At 39.0% G+C, this 27,327-nt stretch overlaps 2 protein-coding genes across 4 annotated transcripts in view; both read left to right on the plus strand.

Moving 5' to 3' along the window:
* The first annotated feature begins 5 nt into the window (after positions 1 to 5).
* The window catches only part of LOC132823029 (copine-1-like), a 95,223-nt gene continuing 67,901 nt past the window's right edge, over positions 6 to 27,327 (plus strand). For both annotated transcript variants that reach the window (XM_060836568.1, XM_060836566.1), the window contains exon 1: positions 6 to 97. The gene's annotated coding sequence lies outside the window, so the exon portion shown is untranslated. The remainder of the gene's footprint in view (positions 98 to 27,327) is intronic.
* On the plus strand, positions 8 to 22,723 carry rbm12 (RNA binding motif protein 12). 2 transcript variants are annotated; one of them, XM_060836564.1, is made up of 3 exons: positions 8 to 97; positions 15,193 to 15,278; positions 16,834 to 22,723. In XM_060836564.1, the coding sequence occupies exon 3, from the start codon at positions 16,859 to 16,861 to the stop codon at positions 19,361 to 19,363; it is 2,505 nt and encodes an 834-aa protein (XP_060692547.1). In that variant the 5' UTR covers positions 8 to 97; positions 15,193 to 15,278; positions 16,834 to 16,858; the 3' UTR covers positions 19,364 to 22,723. The 2 variants fall into 2 exon arrangements, with proteins under 2 accessions (XP_060692547.1, XP_060692548.1); XM_060836565.1 differs by lacking the exon at positions 15,193 to 15,278 and having other exon boundaries at positions 22 to 97.

The raw sequence follows: 27,327 nt of genomic DNA on the forward strand, positions 1-27,327 counted from the left end.
AGTGAGGAAACGAGCGGGAGCGGGAGAGCAGCAGGGCGTCCGCTCGCTTAAACCCTCAGGCCCACCCCTAGTTAATCCTTTAGATCCCGTGTCACCGGTAAGGGCATCGCTGACTCGGCTTCCTGCGGCCGTGCGGGGCCGGGAATGAGTTGTGTTGTCTGTCAGTAAATGCCGCTGTTTCTCTCCCTCTCTCTGTAACTCCGAGCTCGGGCCTATCGGCGGACCGAGCAACTAGGCCTCCCCGCGGGAGGGCGCCCGGGTAGGCCTCTCCCCCAGCCCCCCCCCCCCCCCGGGTCTCCCTCTGCTCACTGCTGGTTGGATTATTACAGTGAATGGGTTTTAGTGGAATGGAGTCTGAATTTGCGGTGGCTTGTGTGAGGGCGATACGGCGCTTTGTGCGTGTGCGGGGGGAGGGGGACAAAGAGTGTGCATGCGCAGCAAGAGGGACCGTCGAAGGAATCCGGAGTTGGGGAGTGGGGCACGAGTCCTCCCAGAGCCCAGACCAGGGGGAGGAGACGGGGAGAGATGTGGGTCAATTCCTTCCACACCCAGGGTCGAAGTGGGGTGGGGGTGGGGTAGTTGTGGGGAGGATTCTTCCTAAAGCTCGGGCACACAGCTTAAATCACTCAGTACATACCTCTTGGGCTCTATTGTAATATTTAAAAGCAAGTGGTATTTCTGTCTAAAATCGAAAGGAGGATTTCAGAGCCAACCACATACTGTTTAATCCTGAAGGCAAATTAAAACATTGGCCTTGTTTTTTTTTTAACTGTTCAAGATCCAGATTTTGTGTCTCAAATATTCTGCAGGTATTTACTGGTTTCATTTTGTGGATACTGCACGTTTTTAAAAGCTGTAAAGGATATTTACTCTCAAAGTGCAATCTCATGTAATGTATCCCGTCTAATGATCTGCATGTGTTGGTCCATGGCTTGCTGATCAGAGTTTTTTTTTGCTAAATGGATCTGTGTGGAACAAATTGGATTGTTTTTTTTAGAATCACAAAGTAAAAAAGAATGAAGTTTGAGCAGAAGGAAAATATTCTTGAAATGGTAGGGTATTTATGTGCATTAACCTTGTTCATGTCAGGCTGGTTGGACCTGTGATCTTTTGATTTTTTTTAGTATTGATTTGTATACTACTTGCATTTTTAACATTTTATTTTCTTTATTTAGGGCCTTGCTGTAAAATGGATGTCAGCCAGATCTGGTTTGTTTGTGTTGCTTGTTGTAAAACCTTGTTAGATTGTGTAATTTGTCACATTGCTTGTCCCTGAAGCAGTTTTGACCAAGTGCTATTTAGTTGCCTAGTGTCTATTCTAATAGTGTTACTCAGTTTCATATTATGTTAAGCACAAATTAAACTTATTTATGAACACATTTGTAACCCTGTTCTTGTGCACATTCAATCTAATTGAGGCATTAGGTTTTGGTACTTGCCATGTTTTCTAACATGTGCTTGGTGCTTTTGTTAACTAAATGTTAATGCATAAAAGCTGTGATGGTTTGGCTTTTAGTTAGTGATATGAATCTAATGCATCATACTATAAATGCTGAAGTATGTGACAGTCTTTTTGTAAACATCATCTGAAACCAGGAGTACAACACTCCTGAAAATTAGAACACAACTGACAGCATTTGCACTACTACAGACTTTGTTTATTTTGAACTTGGATGTATGATGTGGAAATATTTTGTGAAGATCATCCATTGTTGCTGGCACAATTGTTTGTGATGTTCACCAATCAGGTATATCCCAGCTTAGAGACTGCAACTAGAGGATGAGCCTCTAATAATTTAGCTTTATATTGCAGCTGTGGTACTTGAATGTTCATTTGGGACATTAGTTAATTTTGAATCAACTTTGCCATTTTTCATTTGGTGTTGTTTTTAAATTGGCTTGGCAAAGTACAGTATCTTCCTTTTAATTCTGGGCACTTAATGTTCTGTCTCTCAACATAAATATGCATAATCTCCACTGCTTTAAATAACAATTGATTAGCATCTGGTAAATTCTGGTTGGTGCAGGCCAACATGTTTGGATACTTTAATAAGCTCATTTTTGTCACTAAGTTAACTACCCAAAATCCTAAACTGAATATTGGCTGAAATTTCAAATTGGAGTAATGAGGACTTTTAAGCATTTGTGGAAAAAAAATTGATGCCACTACTGAAAAATACAGTAAACTTCAGCGATGAAGAGTTTTAGAAATATTTTAAACTGAAAATATTAAAATTCCCTGATCTTAATTGTAGAAAAGATTAATTTTACACTGTTGGAAAAGCTCTTTTTAGAGATCCTAATGTATCAGTTTATTTACTCTACAAATTTTCTTGTATCTACTTACTAACTCAGCTACTGAATAGTGGAGAAGGCTTGAAGGACCAAACAATTTGCTGTTTCTCTCTCTTATTAGCCCTTTTGGTTAAAGTTTCAAGGCACGAATTGACTTTTCTTGCTTCGATTGGATGACCATCAATTCAACAAGTCTGATGTCAAGATTGGCAGGGCAATTTGACTGACACCTTTCTGAGACTCTGTATTCAACAACCACTGTCCCAACTGCCCACTAAGATTTAGCCACTTGTTGACCTATGTGGTATAGTAGTTACTTGATCAGTTGAAATGAACTATCAGTTTAAAACCTCATCAGAGCTTGATCTTGTGTTTTTTCTTATCTTGACTACCCTGAGAATCTTCAGATTTTTACAAATTTCAATTCAAAAGGAAGTGTTCAAATCTCGTGTAATTTTATTCCCTCTATTCCTTTCTCGCTCTCCCCATCTGTGTCTCATGCACACAGTTAAGTGAATTTGGAAAGTTTTCATGCTAGTAGAGATCTGCTGAAATACTGTTGATCAGTCTCTGAAAATAGTATTAGATAAACATCTGAACAAAAGCAAAATGTACAGAGAGCAAAGCCATTGTTTAGAGGCGTTAGTTCCAAAGTGGAACTGGCGCAGGGATGATGGGCTGAATGATGCCTTGTGCTGAAATTCCTATGATTCCACCAGGAATTTGGAGACTTGAGTCTTGCGTTGTGTTGATCTCTGAGAACCTTAATGAAGTATGGTATGGAGTCAGGCTGTGTTATATTTTCCTTTTGCAGCTTTAGAAACTATTTTCAATTATAAATTTTAAAGGTGGTCAAACAGCCTAAAGCACAATCTTTTTATCTAAAGCACAGTTTTGTGTTAAGCATATCAGTAGAATTATCATCTTTTCACTAATGTACAACATGCCGAGTAGACCAATCTCAATCAAATTTTTGGTGGTTATGAATCCAGAATTAACTCTTAAATTGAATTCACTGAAATTTGAAAATGGGTGGAGTGTCTAACATGAAATTTGTTGAATGATATTTCTGCATTTTACGTTAAATATTGGTCTTCTGGATTCCAGTATCAGTTTCAAAATTTAGCAAAGTCAACCAAAATATTGTTTTAGAACTAAGTATTAATTTGCAGGGCAAACAAGTTAGGTACGGTGAGGATGAGTGACATGATAGGAGACCTTAACACATTTGTCTCCAAAACAAATGCTATTGGTACAATCCTTTTGTTTATTTTACAACTTTAAAAACTGTTTTAATGGATTATTATGGACCACCTATTCCATTGGTGGAATTGTGGTTACTAAGGAATTTGTTTTGACAAACGCCTTTTATGTCTATGGATAAATTTTAAAACGGCCATTAAAATAAGCTGAATTGAAACAATTACAGAGGATCAGCGATTGTCCGAATATTGGATTATTTGGCAAGATTGCAAGATCCCAATGCTTGGCTAAACTTTAGTCTGACATTCAATTATCCACAATTCGGTTAACTGTACTCCCTGCCAGTGTCCTTCGGATAATAGGTTCCTCATTTCTGAGTTTGATTCATATCTCCAGCATCCACAGTTCTTTTCTTCAAATGAATGTTCAAGCAGCGGTGTGATTTAATAAAGTTTTGGCCTCCTAGTGGTTTGAAAGTAAATATAGTTATCAGGAGTAATGTCCATAGTCTTGTGAGACTTGTTGATTGCACCATTCCATCACACCATTTGTACGATCTTTTGATCTTTCTGCCAATAAATTCTGTACCTATCTGCTTCGCTTCACTTCACCTGACAATGGGGCAGTACTCCAAACACTTGTGATTTCAAATAAACATGTTGACTATAAGCTGGGTGTGGTGACTTCTGACCTTGTCCGCCCCATTCCAACACCGGCACCTCCACATGACTGCAGCAGTGTGGAGGGAGTCTGCGTGCAAGTGATCCCTTTTCAGTTTTGTTTTCCCCTTGAATATACCTGATTGAAATGCATCTCCATAGTTTTTATAGACAAGCCTCAATGGTCACTCTTCACGCCAGTGTCAGTAGGCTGGTCAGTTGTGGGACCTGCTTTTCTCTATTAATAAGGTTATTTCAGGGGCAGTTGCATGATGTTGCATGCAGGTGAATATATTGTGAAATCTGACTGTGATGAATTTGTTTGCTAAAAGTAATGTTGCAATTTTCCAAGCCTCCACCCACCAAACTATAATTTCTGGTTTGCTGAACCGTACAACAAGGTTCTTATTAAAAGCAGATGCATGTAGTTCTGTTTAGGAGAACAATAAGTGATGAGTTGCTTTTACTTGATAAGTTTTCAAGTTTTACACCAGGAGAAATATCAGTAGCACACATTTAAGTTTTAAACTTTGTTAATGTTCTAAATGATAAATTGAATAGAATGATTTGAGATTTGATTAGAATTCTGATGTCAACCATATTGTTAAACTTTGCCTGTTCAGCCTTTGTTTTTTAGGCATTTAATCCTGATCGCATGAATTATTTTGGTCCCAATTCTGCTTTCTAACTTGCTGGCAAGTGGCTCTAAAAGATAGATGAGGTATGTGCAGTACGATTTGGACTGAAAGTCATACTAGTTTTCAAGTTCTGACTGGTAAGGGATATTGTGTGCATTATTTGTTTTTGATGCAAAGTTTTGGCTTTTAATATTTAAAGTGTATGTTATATAATCTCCTAAAAAGAGTTATTGCTTTGCCATTTGCTTAAAAATTATTTTTTTTCCTCTGTTATCACTCCTTGAAAGAAATTATTTTCCCCTATGGGTGAAATCTGATTTGATGCCAACATAAACCTGAAGTGCCTCAACCTAATTTAGTCAATGCACCACATTATATCTGGCTTACTTGAATAAGCTTTAGCGGGGATGCAGCAATGCTCAAAAAGTTTCTGATGGGCTTCCAGGGATTAGAGATTTTACTTCTGTAGAAAGAAAACAAAGATTATGACATAGGAGGTAGCCAGTTGGACCACTGTCTCTGTGTTGGTTACAAATGCTAGTCAGTTTAACATAGAACAAAACAACGCAGAACAGTCCTTTTGGCTCCTGATGTTGCACTGGCCTGTGAACTAATCTAAGTCCATTCCCCTACACTATTCCATCATCATCATCTATGTGCTTATCCAAGGATTGTTTGTGTCCCTAATGTGGTTAAGCTAACTACATTGGCAGGCAGGGCATTCCATGCCCTGACTACACTGAGTAGAGAACCTGCCTCTGACATCTGTCTTAAATCTATCACCCCTCAATTTGTAGCTGTGTCCTCTCATAGAAACTAGCGTCACCACCCGAGGCAAAAGACTCTAACTGTCTACCCTGTCTAATCCTCTGATCATCTCGTATGTCTCTATTAAATCCTCTCTTAGCCGCATTCTTTCCAATGAGAACAGATCAAGTCTCTCAACCTTTCCTCATAAGACCTTCCCTCCAGACCATGCAACATCCTAATCTTAAGTTGTGACACCTCAAGAGTTTATGTATGGTGAGGATGTCTGCATCTATCATATTTTTGAGCAGAGTTCCAGATCCTACCACCCTCTGCATGAGGGTATTTCTCCATTCCTCTTCCTGCTGCTAAGAAGTACTAAAACTTGGTCCATGATCAATGATTTTTCTACTGATGGAAGCAGTTTTTCTCTAGCTTGGCCCTCGCAAAATTATTGACCCCAAAAAACCTCAAGGAGATAACCAAAAAGTAGGGACACTGAAAATAAACGGCATAGAGAGAACTGGAGCCTGTAGTAGGATGCTTGCTATAATAGCCTAGGTGGCAATGTGAAAGGAGCATATAGATTGGAGAATCTGGGGTTGTTCTTTGAGAATGTTTGAAAGAAGTGTTCAAAATCATGAGGGGATCTAGACAGTGGAATAGAACTGAAATAATGAAAAATAGCCAAAAGTTAGAAGGTTATGCTGGGTGTATAAAAAATGAAATAAAAGCAAAATATTGTGGATGCTGGAGATCTAAAATGCTGGAGAAAACTGAGCAGGTCTGGCAGAGAAAGACTTCTTTGGAACTAAGGTCCAGTGCTTTGTTTTAATTCTGTGTAAAATTTTAAATAGGCCTCAACTCAAATAATGCATGCAGTTTTAGTCACCACATTATAGCAAGAAATAAGTTTGCACTAGACAGTGACAGAGGAGATTTACCAGAATGCTGCTTCAGCTCGACAGCCTATGTTGAGGAAATATTGGCAGGCTGGGGTTCTTTTATTTGGAATAGTGAAGATTCAAAGGGGATCTGATAGTGAAGCATAGGTGGAATAAGAAGACAGTTTTAGTAGAGGGGTCAGTAACTAGGGAGCACAGATTTCGGATGAGAAGTAAGAACTAAGGGAGAGTTGAGACTTTTTTTTAACTCTGAGGGCGTTAGAGTCTGGAACTCTGCCTGAAGGAGTAGTTGAGACAAACTCTTTTAACATATAAACATATTTAGAAATTTATTGCCATTGCCGTGGCCTCTGGGACTACAGGGCAAGAACTGGAAAAAGGGATTAATATTGTCAGATCTTTGAGAATGGATTTGGTGGGCTGAATGGTATCTTACTCTGCTATAAATATCAGTGAGTCAAAGGTGACGACTTTTTTTTAATGCAGACAGTGGTTCAGACTATCTACTACCTAAAAAGTGAGGTCTGCAGATGCTGGAGATCACAGTTGAAAATGTGTTGCTGGTTAAAGCACAGCAGGTTAGGCAGCATCCAAGGAACAGGAAATTCGACGTTTCGGGCCAGAGCCCTTCATCAGGAAGGGCTGATGAAGGGCTCTGGCCCGAAACGTCGAATTTCCTGTTCCTTGGATGCTGCCTAACCTGCTGTGCTTTAACCAGCAACACATTTTCAACTATCTACTACCTAAGAAAATAAAGCAGGCAAACTGATATTAAATGACTGCTGTGCTGTAGCCATTCTGTTATTATGGGGGCAGTTTTGGTCCCCTTATTTTAGAAGCGATGTCATTTCATTGGAAGGTTCTGTAGGATGATGGAAAAATTGTCTTGCGTACAAAGTATTCACTGGAGTTTAGAAGGATAAAAGGTGGTCTCACTGAAATATATTGGTTTCTGGAAGGGTAAATACTGATAGAATGTTTCCCTTCATGCATCTACGACCAGAGGACATAGTCTCAGTATTAAGGGTGCTAATTTAAGACTGAGATGAGGAGGAATTTCTTCTCTCGAAAGGTTTTTTAAAGTCTGGACTCCTTGCCTTGGAGCAGAGAATCCCTACAGTGCGGTGAGAAGCCATTTGTCCTATTGATTCTACACTAACCCTCTGAAGAGTATCCCTCCCAGACCCACTGCCCTATCCCAATAATCCGGAATTTACATGGCTAACTCCCCTAGCCTGCATTTCCCTGAACACTATTCAACAGTTTAGCATGGCCAATCCACCAAATTAGCGCATCTTTGTCTTCTGGAAGGAAAGTAGAGTACCTGGCTGAAACCCCTGCAGACACAGAAACGATGCAAACTCCAAACAGTCACCCAGGCTGAAATCAAACCTGGGTCCTTGGTGCTAACTACTATGCCACTGTGCTGCCCAGTATAGTCCTTGCATTAAGTTAAGGCTGAAAGAGATTCTTGAACAGTCAGGAATCCAGGGTATGGGGAGAGAACAGGAAAGTGCATGTGAGGAATGTCAGATCGCCATGATCCTATTCAGTGGCTGGGCAGGCTCAAGGGGTCTCCTTCTGTTCTTATGATATAGAATTTCAGTCCCAAACAAATGTAGTTGACTAACTGATTTTTGAAATTGCACAGTAACTCATTCCTTTGTTTCACCACCTTGACTTGTATGGGCAATAATTGTATGCATTGCCCAAAAGAACCACATCCTGTGAATCAAAACTAATCTCAGTTGCTGTTCAGTGTAGGTCACATCACAGCTGTAGGTTCCTGATGAAGGGCTGTCGCCCGAAACGTCGAATTTCCTGTTCCTTGGATGCTGCCTAACCTGCTGTGCTTTAACCAGCAACACATTTTCAGCACATCACTGCTGTGGCAACTTTACCCCTTAAAAGGTCCATTGGATATCAATTGATGCAGCTTTTTGTTCCCTTGCCCAGCTGTCTTTGGTGTCTTTCCATTCCTTCCAGTCCTCCGATTCTTCTGGTTACTTGTGGAATCCTTCAGCCTTTTTTAATTGAAGTCTCAAACTTAATCCATAGTCTGTGCTGACTATCAGGCTTCTGTAACTGAAGAGCCCTGTTTTTGATTTCATTTGACCAAAATAATTTAATTTTGTCATCCTCACTACCTGCCTTCTCACCTCTGGATGTGGGCCAAATGCAAATAAATGAATGGTTCTAGTTTAGTTTGGAAAACTTGGTCAATATGGCTGACTCAAGACTAAAGCGTCTCTTTCTATGCTGTCTGATTCCATGTCTCTAACTGATTAAAGCTCACTTTTCAAGTGCAATGCATTTTCTTGTGTGAGATATAAGCAGCTTTAAAGGTGATCTTGGAGTGTTTTAATGATGGCATTGAAATCCTCCATCATGAGGATGATTTTAATATAGAGCAAAGAAAATCAATTTTTTCCTCCTACACTAAGGATATGAAAATGTGAACTAAATTTGAACTGTTACATTTCAAGTTGATTGTTTTCAGGACTGATTGTTTCCGTTTTGTTAGGTAGTGTTGTTTGCTTTCTTGATATTGGAATGGTGTTCATATCTGTTTCGGATCTGAAAAGGACAGATCATCTGTTTTCTGGTGGGATGTACGTACTTAATGTTTTCAAGGTCACTGTGGCATTCCTAAGCAATAGGTTGATTTTTACGGTATTCTGTTCAGTAGCTTGTACTGAGAAATATTCAGAATCTATATGAGACTTCAGTTTTAAATCTGTAGATTTACGTTTCAAATTGTGAAGCTTCTGGATTGTTTGTGTGAATTTGGTTTGATAATTGTGGCTTTCAAAGGATTTGGCTTTCTGCTGTATGTACCATATTACAATAGTGACTGCTACAAAAAGTAATTTATTGCCTGTGAAGTGATTTGAGGCTTCAGGTGGTCTCAAGCACAGTGTTAAATAAATCTCTAAATGATTGAAAGTGGTGTCTGTCTGTCTGTTTTGGAATGAAATGCATATTTATGTTTATTATATTTTATAAGGAATTGATAAAGATGGAGTGGAAATTTGCAGCAAATGGGTGCTAGCAATTGTTTATATTGCTTTGTGGAACAAATAATGCATCAGTTGTCTTGAATAATGGAATTGATCTAAAATGAGTCAACCTTTTGATTGAAGCTAATGATTTGGCAGGTCCGTTTTATTTTTTATAGGTCAAGTAGTATTTGCAGCAGAATTTTATTTGAGCTTGGAATTTATAAACTTTGATCACTTTGGTTTTGTTTTGGAATGATGTATCAAACAGTACAAGCTGATTTAATGAACTAAAGTTTTGTGGCATTTATGGAGTTTAATTCTACTTAATATGCTGGTGGTAAAATTGCAAGATCCTGCTTTCTTTGAACAGTGGTGGTACAGTTTTAAGAAAATGAACAAGTTGTGGTGGTATTCTTATCACTTCAGATAAGTGTATTTGAGAACTCAAACTATTTAGTACAGCAGATCTCCTGGGTTATAATATGTTAATTTTGTGGTAATTCTACAAAGGTATGTTTAATTGTTCAAGCTATTGAATTTTTAACAAGGGCTTTTGTAAAGATTTTTGAATGTGTATTCATTGAAGAAGGTGTCTTTAACTGAATCCAATTTAAAATTGTGTAAAGCTTATTTTAAGTCTGCAGTTAAGTGCTCTTTTCGAGTTGCTTCCGTGAAGATTTAGTTTGTCTCTACAATTTGTTGCTGGTGCATGTTGTATTCAGAATTTTTAATGATCAGTTTCTTCTGGTTGGAAAATCTTGCTTCACAATAAATGATGATGCTATTAGAATTTGATTGTGGTTTAGAACTTTTCAAAGTGATGGTTATTTTGTCTCATGTCATTCTGGGAAAAGTTCCTATTCTGTTTTCTTGTTTTGTTTGTGTTGAATTGTGTTGTATAGCAAGTTATTTTGGAACAGAATGGTGATTTACAGAGTTTAAATATGCAAATGTTTGTATTTTTCTTAATCCTTCCTCTAAGTATAATTGTGCACTTTGTTGTGAATTGAGCTAATTGCCAGTATCTTGTTCACTGCTTTCATAACTGGCATTGCAATTCAGCTGAGTAAAGGCTACGGATGATTCCTCGACTTGCATACTTCTGGTTTTGTTTGTGGCAGAGAGATGGTAAATACCAGTGAACTGGTGTTCGGATTAATTTGTGTTTTGTTACCGTAATGGTCTGTTTGACATTTAGTTGGACTACATCACTTGCTTTTCCTGTTTCTTAGGCAATGATTCTGTTGCCTATCCTGAACAAAGACGACTTGATGGTCCATATTGATTTTGCTGATTGCTATGTATGTGTATTGGCATTTGTTGAGACATTTTAATTTTCACCTTACTTCCTTGTGGCCTTGCTGTGCTCAATTTGATGGGAGAGTCAGTCTCTCTCAAATTTACAGTTGGTGTAAATCTCCCTGTGTGAGGTGGAGTTACGTTTTTGTTGATGTTTATTAGCCACCCTGTGCCAGAATTGAAGTACTGGTGTCATCTATGACATGATGGGTACCACTTTTGTCTGAGTCAAGATTAGTAATTGCTGTTTGTGGGATCTTGCTGTGTGAGTTGGCTGTTCTGTTTCCTGCATTTACACCAGTAGTTGATTATGCTTTTAATTTTTGTAATCCGCTCTAATGCACACTGAGATGTTCACTATAATTGCATTTTGGTTTCCACAGCCTTCACGTGAAGCAATATTTGGTATGCCTGTTGGCTCAGTTTTGCTAAATCCAGAGATAATCTGGAATGATGCATTGAAATGAGAACTGAAAGAAAAAAAAATCAGAGACAAAATTATAAATGCTGGAAATGTTCAGCAGGTCTGGCACCATCTATGCATTATTCAGTATCGTCTTTATTACACTTGTTTTTAATGGGGTGGAAATCTTAAGCTGGTTAAATGGCCAGATCTGCACTTGAGCAAGAAGTAGTAATTTTGTTTCATATACATTGAATGTAAATAACCACATTAAAGTGGAACAGCTACAAATATGGAGCAAATGCATGTGCTCTCTGACGGGCCTACCAATGGATTGGCCAGTCTGGCTGTGCTGATTGATGCGTAGTTGGATTTGGTTCACCAGGAAATGTATTGTCATTCTGGTTAGTGCAATGATGGTAGAGCCCTACAGGGTAAATTGCATTGATGTGACTGACTTTAATAAGCAGTTGCTTTGATTTGTCCTTGTAATGTGTACATATCCTCCAAGATTGCACCCTGTATCTGTTTTCCAAACAGCCATGTTTGGAAAGTCAAATCTGTAGTAGAATCTCTAGGTGCTTCACACAATTGAGGATGCATGGATGGCTTTTTTCATTTTTTTTACATTGCTGAAATTCTTGGTATAGTTGTAGTAACCTAAGGAAACCTGGCTGCACTTGCTGATCTTTTTTATTGTAATAGTACAGTAAGAGTTTACAATTTTGTATAGTATGCTGGAGCAAAATTGACTTAGTCCTTATACAGTTATTAACTACTTAATCTAGTAGTTTATTGAGAAACTTCTTTAGCCACAAAAATTGGTATTCTGTGTTTAATAAGTGACAAAAGAATGGCATAAAATCATTAATTTATGGGGATTACGATGCTTCCCCTTTAGAACATCCAGTACTTAATATCTTGTTGATTCCATAGTGTTTTTACTTCAGTAATTAACAATTATTTATATGTGAAGAAAATGTCACCATTTTCTTTTACCAACATAGGTTGGTCTTTTGAGGTGTTCACACTGTTCTTGTTTTTTAACTTTTTTCATTTATAGAACGTGGGTGATAAAAATCGAATTGGGTATACAGGTTAAAATTCAGACTTTTAATTTTCTCAGATTCCACTGCTTTGTAAAAATTTAATTGAAGTTATCTTTTCAAGATGGCAGAATTGATGCTAAATTGGCAGGTTCACTTCTGCCTCCAGGCTGACTGATGAAGGAAGTGGAATTGCCGTGCCAGTGCTCGTGGTTGAATGGAAATTACTTTGTGTATAGGATAGAAGCTTTATTCAGGGTTTGGCAGTGTCACGTCTGATCAGAATTCTTTTTAAAAGAAACTTCAATGATCCCTGTTTTAATCATTGAAGGGCATACATGGGAAGAAGCCAGTCAGTTTATCATTTCAGTTTCTGCTGCACTTTGGGACTATTTCCAATACAGTTCCCACACACTTTTGAAAACGCACACAACTAGCTTCAAAATCACTTTAATAATGCATTCGTGTTCTAACAACATTGAGCATGAAAAGCATTTATCTAAGTATCATTAATTTTTTAAGACCAATGTTCTCTATTTTAGGCTTATTTGTCATAACTCCGTACATTAAACAGTAGAACAAACTAGACTGGATTCAGTAATGTTAGGAAGATAGTTTTGTATCATTAAAATAGGGGAGGTAGTTAAAAATCTTCTTACATCGTACTGTAGTTTTGGATTGTATTGAAGTTCTAGGCATATGAAAGCCAAGTACTACTGGTATTGCAAATCTGAAACAAATTCAAAAAGTGCTGGAAAAACGCAGCAGGTCTGGCAGCATCTGTGGAGAGACATGTTTCAAATTCATTATGAACAAGTCATACTGGACTCAGTGTTAACTTGGTTTCCCTCACTACTCTGAAGTAAAATTTCACTTGCTAGGTTGCATTGAATGTTTTTCCACAGCCATTGAGGATGTGTAGGAGCCTGGAGCAATGAAACTTTTGAATCTCTTGCTCGGGCTTGCTAACTCTACCACATGCTGCCACTGACAGCCTTGTGTGCGCCTCTAGAATGATCTTTAAGAGCATGTCACTGTATCTTGTACAAATTTTAGTTAACATTAGTCAGGATACGAGTGTAGGGGCAAAGGTAAGATAGAATCTAAGGTCTTTTGTCTGATTTTTGTTCTCTTAACTGAGTCACACGTTAAATGACTTGCCATCAACTTCAAGATTTCAAATAGTGATTGTCCATTTTGTTTCTTTATATTTACTGGTTAAACAAAAGGGTAGACCAAAAAGTGCTCTGGAAAGAACATATTGCATCTACCCACATAATCACATTATAGTTAGCAAAAGTTTAAATTTCTAATTGAGTATGCCACTTCTGATGATATGGATTCTCACTGAAACACACAGTTTTTCACGATTTCTATTCCTCACGGCAAATCCCTAAACGCATTCTTGACCTGAAGCAGCACTAGCTATTGGTAATAATATTACCAGTCGGTCAAGAGCTTTGTAACAGACATTTTTTTTCAAAGTACTATGGTGACTCTAAACTCTGGGTTCAGATGATGACTGTAATTCAAGTTTCACAGCTGCAGCTATTGCTCTGAGATTGTTGTCTTATGTTATCAGTCCTAAGCCTAATCCTTTATCAAAGTCACCCCAGTTAACTGTTCATTCCCTATTATGGTCTTTTGTTTTCGGGGCAATTTTTACACATTGGGTAAATGCTTTTGAGCAATTAGCTTCTTGTGGAATAATTAAGCATAATACAGGAATTCTCAAGTCAATTTTAATGCATGACTTCTAAATTATTTACATCATGAAGCTAAATTGCCTTTTACCACAATATTTTTCATGAACCATGTTACTCTTAAAAATTGACAAACCTAATGATATACCCGAACATTTACATTGTAAATCAAATGATTGTTAATAGCATACAATTTCTCCCAACCCTGGCCAGTGAATTTCAGAAATTTTGGAGTCTGATTGCAAGCATAATTTTGTTTTTTTTAAGGTAAATTTATACAGGTGAAACTTTGTAAAAATCTCTTAGCTTGTTAAACTGTGGAGTATTTGTGGAAGTTTCTCTTGGTAAGGTAACAAATTGCAAATAGATTGCTTATATTAGAAACTGGTCAATGATATTTCTAAATAGGTAATGGTCATGCATTGTAGAAAGCCTGAACTGTTCTTTGGTAGAATACATCGTCCCTCACCTCGTTGCTGTGGACAATGTCAAGTCTTCTAATTTAAAATCTTCATGAACATAGTATAGTTATACAACAGTTATTAAATCCAACATTTTCTGTCATCTACCAAATTCAAATGCCAAACCTCATTGCTTCAAATTAGGACGTGTGTATTGTTCCAAATTGCTGCAGCTCAGTGTGAAATAGCTGAACTATACAGACCAGTGAAGTCCCAGAATTAATCCCTATTCTTCAGAGTTTATCTTAGTGAGTTGAACAGAAGGGTACCACTCTTGTGATAGTAAGCAGCAGTTCTTGTACTAACAAGAACTTGGCTGTTGTCCATTAATCTCTGGAGATTGTGTGCGTTAGACCATGGTGGGTTTGTGTTTGGCTGTGTCAGCAAGGTTTGCTAACTTTTCTGACCCCTCTGGTCTAGAATTATGCTAGTGTGGCTACTTGAGTAAGAAAAAGGAAGGTCCCAGGCATCCATGGAGTTGTACTGCATTGAAGATTGAACTTCGGAAAAATCTTTTCACAAGTTTCCATGAAACGAATCCAGGGAATTCTCTTTTGCTGAGTAGCCTCCTATTTCCTGTGTTGCTTTCCCCCTCAGTTGGCTATGGAGACTTGATTATTGCCTTGAATTCAGTCTCCCTTTATATTTAGCTAGGGGAGATTTGATGGTTAATGTTGCATAACATGGAAAGTTGAGGAATTCTGAAATGTTCAGCTTGAACTGATTCCACAAGATGTGGTCTTACGTGGTGACATTCATGTACACGCCAACAGGCTGATTGCTTTGCATATTGCAGACATTGATTTGTCATCCCGTTTATTCTTTCTGCAGTCTGTAAAGTTGGTTTAAATTGGTTGACAACAGGATTGGCTGGTGTCCTCAGCTGCTTAAGGGAAACGCCACTGTTTTGGTTACAGGTAAGATTCTCTTCTGTACAGGTTGTTTTAGATATAGAATTTTAAAATTTATGCAGGCTCCAACTTAGTTGCTTTAAAATTTTGAGCTGAAACATTGAGATTTACCATTTTAATTGGTATTAGTAAAAGGGCATTTACCTTGAGGTTTGGTAGATTAACATGATTTAAATATGTCAGACTCCAATTTATTGGCTATTTTGTTTGAAGATTTTATTTTTAAATTCAGACACATGACTCTGCTTTAAGCTGTAAATTCTGTCTGCAGTGCTCTTTATTGGCATTGAATTTTAATGTTTGACCTGCAACATTGTTATTCAGAAGTGTTAAGTTTGCAAAACCATGTGTGATCATCCTATCTTCAAAATTTGCAGAATTGGCTATTAGCATGGAATGAGCACAGAAACAAACCCAGAATAGTTGTGTATCAACTAAACTTGAGTTTGCTTACTATAGTAGTCTGACTGTTGCAAATTCTGGTATGCTTTACAAGCTGAGATAGATTTGAAATCTGAATTGCAGTTACTTGTTTTTGCATTCATATTCAATATTGTAAATTGCAATGCATCTGTAAGAAGGTTTGCCATTCAAAAAAACATATGCCAGAAATGTCAGATTTGATTTGCATGCTAAAAACACTCTCCACTCTGACTTGTCCAATACTGATCGTTCAATAAGCAGAAGGACAAGCATAGCTTCACTCCACTTCATAGTACTGATTTTCTGAACACTTGTCTTTGAACAGCACTACAAACCCATTCCCATGCAGCTAAGACTGAACTAGACCATTCCTGTCCCCATCTGACTGCCTGCCTGCCTGCTTCCACAACCTGCATCAGATATCAGCTGGAAACCCCATTTGTGCCTTTGTTACCTCTAGACATGACTGTTGCTCCAGGACATTCTCCCCAATTGTAAATCTTGGCTTACCCAAACCATGTTCACCCATGACCCCTGTGCTTGCTGACTTATGTTGAATCTGGGTCTGGCAATAACTCAATTTTGAAAATTCTTCACCATGTCAAATTGCTTTGATACCACCTCCTCCTATATGTAATTAATCCATCACTCACTGACTCCTCTAATTCCGGTTTCTTACTGTCCCATCTTTGGTAGCTGACTGTTCAGCTTCTAGATTCTGTAGTCTGCATGTTCCTTCCTGAGCAAAGCCTCTTTCATTTCTCACTCTTAAATCTAGTAATTGACCAACCAAGCTTTTGGTTATCTGTCCTAATGTCTCCTTATGTAGCTCAGTGTTGTATTTTCTTTGGTAAAGCTCGTATTGGTCCGTTATTATTTTGTAATAAATGCCATTTGTAGTGGTAAAGGGAAGTATCTTACTGTTGTGGTTTCTTAATTGCTGAGCAATTAGTATTATGCAAGTTGGACTTATTTATGCAATGTTGATTTAAAATCCTGTCTTAAAACTGGTACAATATCTGCAAGAAGTCGGTTTCCTGTGATGGCTTATATTGTATGCTAAGTACATTTTACATTTCTGGTTAGGCTGGTTTTGTTCTAACAAGTCTGACGTAGTTCGTGCCTTTCTCGTCTGCAGGTGGTTGTTATTGATTGTGCTCAGCATGGCCGTGGTCATCCGCTTGCAGGGTCTCCCCATTGTGGCGGGGACCATGGATATCCGCCACTTCTTCTCTGGATTAACCATTCCTGATGGTGGTGTGCATATTGTAGGTGGTGAACTTGGTGAGGCTTTCATCGTTTTCTCCACAGATGAAGATGCACGGCTTGGTATGATGCGTGGTGGGGGTACAATTAAAGGATCCAAAGTATCACTCCTACTCAGTAGTAAAACTGAAATGCAAAATATGATTGAGCTGAGTCGTAGGCGTTTTGAAACTGGTAATGTGGATATGCCACCAGTCGGCTCAAGTAGACCAGGTCCAACTAGTAATACTAGTATTACTGCAAGGGGTAATTTACCGACAACTATGCCTAACTTAAACACTCCCACTATGGTCACCACAACCTCCTCGTTACATGAGAACGTAGGGAATAAAAATGTGCCCACCTTTTCTGCTGCCAGCATGGGAAGTACACCCTCGAGCCTCAATCCCACTTTTAGCAGCCCTGGGTTTACCATGGGTTCAACTATAGCCAGCACTATGCCACCACTGAATACAATAAACTCCGTACCACCTTTACCACCACTTCCTCCTTTACCTACAATGCCATCACTGCCACCTATGCCTTCAATTCCTCCAATTGGTATCCTGCCACCAGTGCCTCCCCTTCCTCCTATAGCACCTCTCGCTCCAATTCCTCCCATGCCACCTATACCTCCAATACCAAGCTTACCACCCATGCCCATCAATGCAGGTAGTACTCTTCCTCTAGGAAGCTCTGGGCCCAGTGGAATGAATGGTTCTGGGTCTACATTAGGCATCAGTAATAGTGTAAGTTCCATGTACATGGGTCCTCTAGGTTCATTAAATCCACTGCACCCCATGAATTCCCATAGTTCAATTAACAAAGGGCCACCGCCAATTAAGTCTGATGATGTGTATGCCCATATCTATGGGATGCCATACACTGCAATGGAATCAGATGTAAGGGAATTTTTACATGGACTCCGAATTGAAGCAGTGCACATGATGAAAGATCATCCAGGTCGCAATAGCAGAGATGCAATGGTGAAGTTTTATAGTTCCTCGGACACATTTGAGGCTCTGAAGCGACATGGAAAAATGATGATGGGCCAGAGATTTGCTAATGTATTCCCTGCAACAGAGAGGCAGTGGCTTAGTACTACTGTTGGCTTTAGTACACCCAAAAGCATGGGCCCCCCACCTTCCATTGGGCATTATGGACAGAGCCTACCTCCATTTCATACATCTCGGTCTGAATCTCCAAGCAAACGTGAACGATCACGATCACGCTCCCCTCATGATAAGGAGTTCTGCGTTTATTTGAAAGGCTTGCCATATGAGGCTGAAAATAAGCACATCATGGAATTCTTCAATAAACTGGAACTCATAGAAGATAGCATCTACATAGTATATGGACCAAGTGGAAGAGCAACAGGTGAAGGCTTTGTAGAATTTAAAACTCACACTGATTACCAGGCAGCTTTGTGTCGCCACAAACAGTACATGGGCAGTCGCTTCATCCAGGTTCATCCAATTACTAAAAAAGCGATGTTGGAGAAGCTAGAAAACATTCAGAAGCGAGCGCACAGCTTTGTGCAAAATGAGCAGAAGAGAGAAGTAACAGTGAAAACTGAGGAAGTGTCTAGTTCACCAAAGATTTGTGGTCATATATGGAATATACCTTATAATGTAACCAAAAGTGATGTGTTCCAGTTTTTGGAAGGTATTGGACTAGCAGAAAATGGTGTCCAGATTCTTGTTGACTCGAATGGCCAAGGGCTTGGGCAGGCCCTTGTGCAGTTTCTAAATGAAGAGGAGGCACAGAAGGCTGAGCGACTGCATCGCAAGAAGTTAAATGGACGTAATGCATTTCTTCAACTGATTACTCTTGAACAAAAGCAAGAAATGGAAACAAATCCACCATTTCAAACCAAGAGCCAGAAGAATCCAAACCAAGGGACCCTTGATCCTCCTTTCCTCCCCTGTGTTGGAGGTGACAGCATTTTCTCACCAACTGTCAGTTCAAGCAATCTTAATGGCCCTGTACCACCGTTCAACCCTGTTAGTAGCTTTAGTGGATCGACTAACATATTTGGACCAGGGCCGAGTCCTGGATCAGGGGTCAGTGTTAGTATCGGTGATGGCCCAACAGGAGGGCCTGCATTTGGAAGCAGCAGTGTCACTAGTTTTCCAGGAGCAAGTGTTGAGCCAAGGGTTGCAAGTGGTCCTTTAACTACCAAAAGCCCAACAGTGGTTAAAGTGCAAAATTTGCCCTTCAAAGTATCTGTGGATGAAATTTTAGATTTCTTTTATGGCTACCGTGTGATTCCCGATTCTGTGTGCTTGCAATTCAACGAGCAAGGCATGCCTACAGGTGAAGCAATGGTTGCTTTTGAATCCTGCAATGAAGCAATGTCAGCTGTCGTTGACCTGAGTGACAGACCAATGGGATCCAGGAAAGTGAAACTTGTCTTGGGATAACTCCAAATTCTAAATTAAGGTTGTAGCTTTGTGTAGGCTTCCCATAAGCTTAGTTATTTAACATGGAGGTTATCTGAACTTCTGGCCTGAAACTTGCAAGTGTTTGCAACTGACACTTTGACCCCCAATTTTTGGAATCTGATGAAAATATTTAGATGTCCAGTGGAAATTGTAAATGCGCCACTGATAGTGTAGACCTAGCAGAAATGGATGTTTTGTGTAGATCCATGAAACTGTTAGCTTCCTCATACTTAGGCAACCAGTCTATGCACAGATGCATATTAGATGCTAATGTAGCCATGATTCTTTGTTCAATGCAATTATTTTAAGTTTTGGAACCCTGAATGTTAAGTGGATAGAAGCTCTGTCTTTGGCAACTTTGGCAGATAATTAACCTTGCAAGTTAAAACTGAGAGCTAAACCTAGGTTGGACATTGATGTAAATTATAGTATTTTGTGCACTTGGGTTTCATTGTCAGCTGCCATTAGACACAGTGAAAATAGTAGGAACTAGGGTACAAGTAAGTTGAAAACTCAGTTCTTAATGTGCATGTTGACCCTTTGTTCTGGGCATGGTATTTTTTTTCAAAACTTTTGAGTTTGAGAGTAGCCATTCTCTCCAATCTCTGTATATAACACGGCATATTGCAGGTTAAGTTGTTTCACTTCCGTGTTCAATTTGAACTTGTGCTATTGTGTGACCCAAGGCTTGATATCATACTGTTTATGGAGCTCATTTGTGTGCTAGTTATCTATTTGTTCTGCTAGTACCCACACTGTTCACATTAATGCTGCAAGGGTGGTGAAATCAGTTCGGAGGAACTTTTTTTCTTTTTTTTAAACCACTACAGGCTGCCAGTTTCTTGCTGTAGAATTTGGCTAATGCAAGACTTTTAATGCTGATGCACTTAGTATAATTTCTGCATTATACTTTTCTAAAATTTTGTTACTTGCTGGTTTGTAAAGGTGTACAAAAGATCCTTGTAACCCCATTCAAAGGTCGAATGAATTCTTGTAACAGTGTTTTTTTTAAATGCAAGCTGCAACTGTATTCCTTTCTGGCACTGGGAAATGCTCATTGTATTCATGCCAGCATGCAGTGCTAGTAGAGATTTAGAGTAACTAGCATTTTGAAATGTATTTGTAAGCAAATGTATGCTGGATAGAGAGTGCCCTGTTTGGGGAAATATTGTACAGCCTTGTTAATGACCCAAGCCTCAATAATCCTACTGTATCATATCCGTAAGTTTTTTGTAAAAGATACAAAATGAATCAGTAAAAGTGTGATGCTGTTTTTTTTAACTAAAAAGACGATGCGTATTGCTTATTTGAATTTTTGATGTGTTTTTGCAATGATGTTGAGGAGATCTGAAACGTATGCAACACTACATTGTATAGTGAGAAAGGACTTTTATTGGTTCACTGAGCATCTGTAACTGCACACAGTGCATCTTGGGATATTCCATCTCTGACTTCCAGTTTTGGGTTTTCAATCCCACAATGTACTGTACCAGTAGAATTTAATGTTTGAGGCAGTAGGGCAGGATTTGGAACAGATTGGTCTTAACTCACGAGCACAGATTCAGCTCCCACGCAAAATGGGTCTCAAAAGTAGCCAATATTGTGATGAAATTGACGGTACTTTGAGTGGCAATGTGACTCTGCATTCATGCTGATTGACCCATGAACCAAATTCAACTCAAAACTAGATTGAAGTCTGCTCAGTGAGCTAATGTGAGAAGTCCCCATAAACTACTTAAGTAGTATTGTAAGAACTGCATTGTTCTTTGTGTGATCTGGATTTCTGCTGTTGCAACATATTAAGCATCTTTGTACTGGTACAGTTACATTTGAAGATCGCCTTTGTAATTTGCAGACTGATAAATTTTGCATTTACATCTATTTGGTGAGATCAGTAGGAAAAATGTTGAACTGAACCATGATGTAAAAGAACAAGTTGTACATACGCCGTTATCTTCAGTTTTTTGTCAATAAAATGCATTCCGTGATGAATAAAGGAAACAGCTCTTGTAGGTTTAGATATAAAACCTTGTATTGCTTTTAAAAGAGAAATGGCCAGACAAATGGCAAATTTGGTGGCTTTGTTTTGTTTTTCCAATGTTTTGTGCAACATAAGTGTATCTGATATCTGAATCTGATGGCTTGTTGGTAACAAAGTTGTCCAATACTGACTTAAATGGATGAGAGGACCACAATTACCTGTCTGATTTTCCTCATTGATCATCTATATTTACAATTTACCTCATTTCAGAAGAAAATTTATATGCAACAGTATTTTCAATGAGCAGCTGCAACAGTGGAATTCCACATTAAAAATCCTTCAACTTTTTAGTTCTTCAAGGAATTGGAATCACATCACAGTTGGGGATCAAAGTGAAATTCTCTAAATATAAAATTTCCTTCTTTACAAGGTCCCTTTGGCAGCATCTCATTCCCCCACCCCCTGCCAAACAAGAACCTTTATAATGTTTGCTGCTTCCTAAAGCAGAACAAAGCCCATTTTGCTTTTTCCCACTTCCTGCAAAGAGGTAATGATTCAAAAGAAAAGCTCTAATGATTGTTGGGTTAGATTTGACTTTAACTGCAGGAGACTATTAGATACTTTTCCTCCAATTAGTTTTTTTTTAAGAATGATGACTTCCTATTCTCAAGAGAATGAGATTTTTGTCTGGCTTGTCTTTATGGTATATTCTCAATTTATTTTTGATCTTCAGAAAAGTTGTGCATACTTGGAACTAGTGTTTTGTTCTGTTGCTCTTGCACGACCTCTTTAAACTGCATACATAAAATGGCAAGTGTAACTCATTGTCTGACTTGTCCAAATTGCTTGTGTCTAATTTACTTTGCCAACTCATTGCCATTTTGACATTGCTTTAAGGACACTGGTGTGTTAAAGCTCAACATTATGCTGGTCACATTGCATATACAGTTTGGAATATGCGGTCTTTTCCAAAGAATCAGTGGACCTTCTGTGCACAAAGTACAGTTTGGCTTCATGTTAACATTCATTTGTTGGTGCTATGCATTTATATTTGTGGAACATATAGTAGGTACAACTTCAAAAAAATGCATTGCTTGTATAGTGGTAAGTGTAGTGCTTTGCAGCTAATGTTCTGATGATAATCTGCAGAACAGGCATCAATTTTGAATACAACTGCATTTTTCTGTATTTTTCATCTTGCGTTCATTCAATTTAACTGTTAACTTTGGCACAGAAAGGCATCTCTGTTTCAGAAACTGGGATGATTTTGTAAAACTGGTTATTTTTTAAATGATCCTGCATTGGCTCTAATGATTTTCTTAATATTCTCAAATGTCCATAGTTGGAATGTCATGAAATAAAGGCTCATGGTATTTGAATTTTTGGTTGTACGCAAATGGTTTAAATCACAGTTGGGTGTTTTAGCAAACATTATTTGAGAGGGATGACCTTGCAAAGCCATTTCTTTATTTGGGCAGAGGAAACTCACCACTTACATTTTGGGCCATCTGATTATTGATTTATGCTTTTGATTGGTGACCCACCTTTGCAAATACTTCTATTCAGTGGTGGTGCAAAACAATACATTTTTGATTCTCAAGCAGTAACTCATTGAAAGTCAGGTGTCTGCAGAAATGTACCAAGTTAATGTACAGACTGAAATATTTGTGTGAAGAAAGCTGCTGAGGAGTGGATGTACCTGCATGATGCTCCTTTTCACTCACATGACACATAGTTGATGCCATCATGGTTGAGATTTTTGATTTTTACCTGGCTGCAATCTGCAGATTCTGCTGCCTCCGTTTGATGTTTAAGTGCAGAGATCAAACTTGTAAAGTCACTGCCGTGATAACAACTTGGAAAAGGTAGGTTGATGCCTGTTTGGAAAGGAACAAAGGGGTTGAATAAGTCCACTGGTGGATTAATTTACGTTTTGGTGTGCAGATATCTTCTGATTTGTTCTCTGTTGTGACACTTGCAAGGTTGCATTTTATTTGCACAGCTTTAGTTGCAGTTGAGTCTTATAGAAATCATTACAACTGAATGGCTTGTTAGGCTACATGGAAGGACATTAAAAATCAGCTGTTGTGAATTTTTTTAGGCTAGACAGTTGGAATTGTAGACTCCCTGTATCCCGAAGAACAATTTGGACACTATTGTCTGGAAACACATGACCGTATCGGGTGACATTTTACACTTACTGGTCTTATTGAATTCAGTTATATAACTTAAGTGTGATACACAAGTGACCAAAATTACACACAACTCTCCTATGTACCTCTTTAGAGGCTAATTTCAGAGGGGCGTTAATAGGGTTTGGGCTAATTTCCCATTTCTTGATCAAAATATGATATTGGGGAAATGGTTATCATGCCTGTTTCCATTTCAGGTTGATGTCAACATTTCAACCTCTACTTCAAGTGTCTTTCTTGGTGTTGCCTCTGCCAAATTTGCCCTGTCAGATCATATGTTTATAACCTTCGTACTAAGAATTCGAACACTCAGAAAGAACTGGTTTGAGGCTTACCTTAAATTATGATTACTTCAGCCAGAAGGAAGAGCTCATGAAACACACACCACTTGTTTGGTGCAATGTTTAATTTCCAAAGATGGTAGGATGGTGTGGCCAATCTATTCTGCTAGACTTTGTGTTGTCAACTACCAAGATATCTTGAAAGCAAGCTTTCTGATTGTGCAGACTTTCCATTCTACTTTGACATAAGATTTCCAGAGCTATCATTGTAGAAAACCAATTTACATTGCTGTTAAGCATTCCAAAAGCCCTATAAAATGCTGAGTAATTTGGGCTCAGTTGAAATATTTTGATTGTAATTTTTCTTTTTGACTCTGCAAGTAAAACATCATCAGTGTTCTTGTTCTATTATATGATAGAGTTTGCTGGTCCATTGTCGTCATCACACTACACCTAGCCAATGTTTGTTCTCAACCAAATTAGATTTTCATAGTAGAAATGCTTTCCTTTTAATCGAGTGTTGGCTTCATATTCTTTGTTATTCAGGCACAAAGAAAACACATCTTTGCCTTAAAGGTATTCTAACCTCAGCAGCAGAAGCAGGACTCCCAACTGTCCACATGTAACTAACTTTGCATGGAAGTGCCTCTACTGGAAGCTTTTGAATGAGTGTCACAAGAGATTTTCTTCTTCCTGAGGCACGTTCTTTGCTGTGATTCCCTAATCTGTCATTTCCCCTGCTCCTTCACTCGGTAGCCAGTCGCAGTTAGCACCATAGAATTGTACAGCATGGAAACAGTCCGTTTTGGTCCAACTGACCAGATATCCTAAATTAATCTCGTCCCATTTGTCAGTATTTGGCCCATATCCCTCTAAACCATTTATTCATATACCTATCCAGCTGCCTTTTAAATGTAATTGTACCCACCTCCACTACTTCTTATCGCAGTTCATTCCATACACGTACCACCATCTGAGAAAATAGTGTTCCTTTTAAATCTTTCCCCCCACATCTTAAAACTTATGCCATCTAGTTTTGGACTAACCTACCCTGGGGAAAAGACATTGGCCATTTTTCCTATCCTTGCCCCACATGATTTTATAAATCTCCTCAGTCTCTGGTGCGTCAGGAAAAGTAGCCCTAACCTATTCAGTCTTTCTCTATAGCTCAAACCCTGCAGCATTATCTGAATCCTTTCGAATTTCACAGCATCTTATCTATATACCAGAAATGAACACTTGCCTAGGAAAGGTTGATTGCAAGAGCCTCCTATCAGTATGTACCCCAGTCTCTCACACTCAGCCTCAGCTCCTGTAGTTTAGCAATCTGTAGCAGTACTTACCTGGCTAAAATTAGCTCACCAGTGCACTCCAATGTCCACCTCGGTCCGCTGGATCTGCCTATTACTGGATAAGCTTGTTGTGAAATTGTAATTTGAGCCCAAAGCCTTCAGAAGAGTGAGCAAATTAATTTCGCAGACTATAAGCTGTTATACTAACGGGCAGTGTTACTTTGTCTAGTTATTATCGCTGCTGTAGTTAGAAACTTTGTTACACGGTTGACGAGAAGCAACGTGACTTAGTAATGGCTATGTCCTGGTGTTACCTGAGCTGGAACACCCATGTCTATGCTGCATCAGTCTGAGGAATTGATACTTAACCAGATCAGCCAAAGGCTTTTTTTTAAACCAATGAATAAACTCTTGCACTGACACCTGTGATAGTTGTGAACTTAATTTCCTTCAGTCAGGGCTGCTGATGTTTCAGTGAGATGCTACATAAACCGATTTAGAACATAGGTCTGTGCAGCGCTGTAATGTTCTTTCAGCTCTCGATGTTGCACCGCCCTGTGAAGCCAATCTAACCTACACTATTCCATTCTCGGCTATATGGATATTTGAATGGTCATATCTACAACAGTTGCAACTTATCAACCTGCAATGGACCAATTGTAACAGTTGGGTGTGAAAATTTGAGCAGTGCTCTGAGAATGAGTGGGAATTTCTTGAACAGCGTCACTTCTGTTTGGGAAGTGGTAATATAACCACAAAAGGGACCAATCTCAATGGTGATCAGGGAATTAAAGAACATTTGCAGTGAGTAAATATATTGATATTTCCGCTAAGTGCAGTGTGAATTGATTTCTCTAATAGTTCTTTCGGTGCAAGTTGGTGTGGAAACTTTATCCCATTGTGAAAGGGTTGCATCTTAGAAGGTAACATGACTTTGTTATTCCGGAGGCAGACTATAATCTGCTTGAAACAACATACAATGCCAAAACAGTAAATGCTGGAAATCGGTGATGCAAGCAGCATATACCTGGAACTAAACAGTCAGCAACTGTCTAGACAAACACGATGCAGACGTGAGCTACTTCATCAGCCCAGAAGATTGGAAGAGGAGCAGTTACCCCAGTAAGGCTGGAAAAAAGAAGGGGTCTGGGGGCGAAAAGGAAAAAAAAAATACATCATACCCAGAGAAGGAGTAATGTCCTCGAAACTATTCAGTAGGCAACTTTGGGGAAGAGTGGGGAGGTGCGTAGTTGGGAAACATTTGAGCTATATAAAACCCGGGGAAAATGAAGAGCCTGTGTCCCTACTGACACAAATAGTGAAGGAGAGACGTTCACAAGTACCAATACAAAAAAACAAATATATCTACTGCACACTTTTCACCTAAACATTTCCTAATGTAATGGAAGTCTTTCCTTCCCCCCTCCAATTATTTTCTGTCTAGCCTTGTCGGAACCTGCTTCGGAGTGTTCCCTTTCAATGTGGACGCGAGATCGCAGTCGGTTTAACACTAGCAGGACTGTCCCAGTGTAACTGGTGGTAACTCAGCATTATTGGTTGCACTGTTCACTGAGAATAGGCTGTACACTGTTTCTGACCGTCCTCCGAGCAGCCATTTCCTGCTACACACACCAGCAACACCCATGAGATGCTGCACCGTTTTAAACCACGAGCTGATGTGTAAAGCAGAGGTTGATATTTTCCTAATTAACAGTCTCCTCCTGTTCTCCCATTCCCGATCCAGGCCAAATTGCGGTACATGGTAGGCAGCTTCATGACCTTGCTAACAGACACTTTTAGGGTTAAAGGCTGGAAGCAAATGAGGGGGATCAGCTAACTCGATCGGTACATTATGATTGTTCAGCTAGTAGGTGAATAGATTCGAGACAAATGCTGATATCAACAGAATATAACTGTAGGATTACTATTAATAGCCAATTTAAAAGGAGAGCAGGCGATGATCTTGCCGTATTGATGCACGTCGGCCTGTAAGGAAAGAAATGTCATAGCCCGTTGTGAGAGAAAATAATTTCTTGCAGGCTACTAAGGGTCCAAAATTCACTGCCTGGAAGTGTGATGGGGCAGGCTCAATCAAGGCTTTCGAGATGGAATTGACTCAGTTTCCATTCTAATGATGTGCAGTGTTACAGGGAAAAGACAGGAGAATAACACCAAGTCATGAAGATCATTTGGAGAG

Source organism: Hemiscyllium ocellatum, chromosome 15 (genome assembly GCF_020745735.1).
Source record: "Hemiscyllium ocellatum isolate sHemOce1 chromosome 15, sHemOce1.pat.X.cur, whole genome shotgun sequence".
NCBI classification, from domain to species: domain Eukaryota; kingdom Metazoa; phylum Chordata; class Chondrichthyes; order Orectolobiformes; family Hemiscylliidae; genus Hemiscyllium; species Hemiscyllium ocellatum.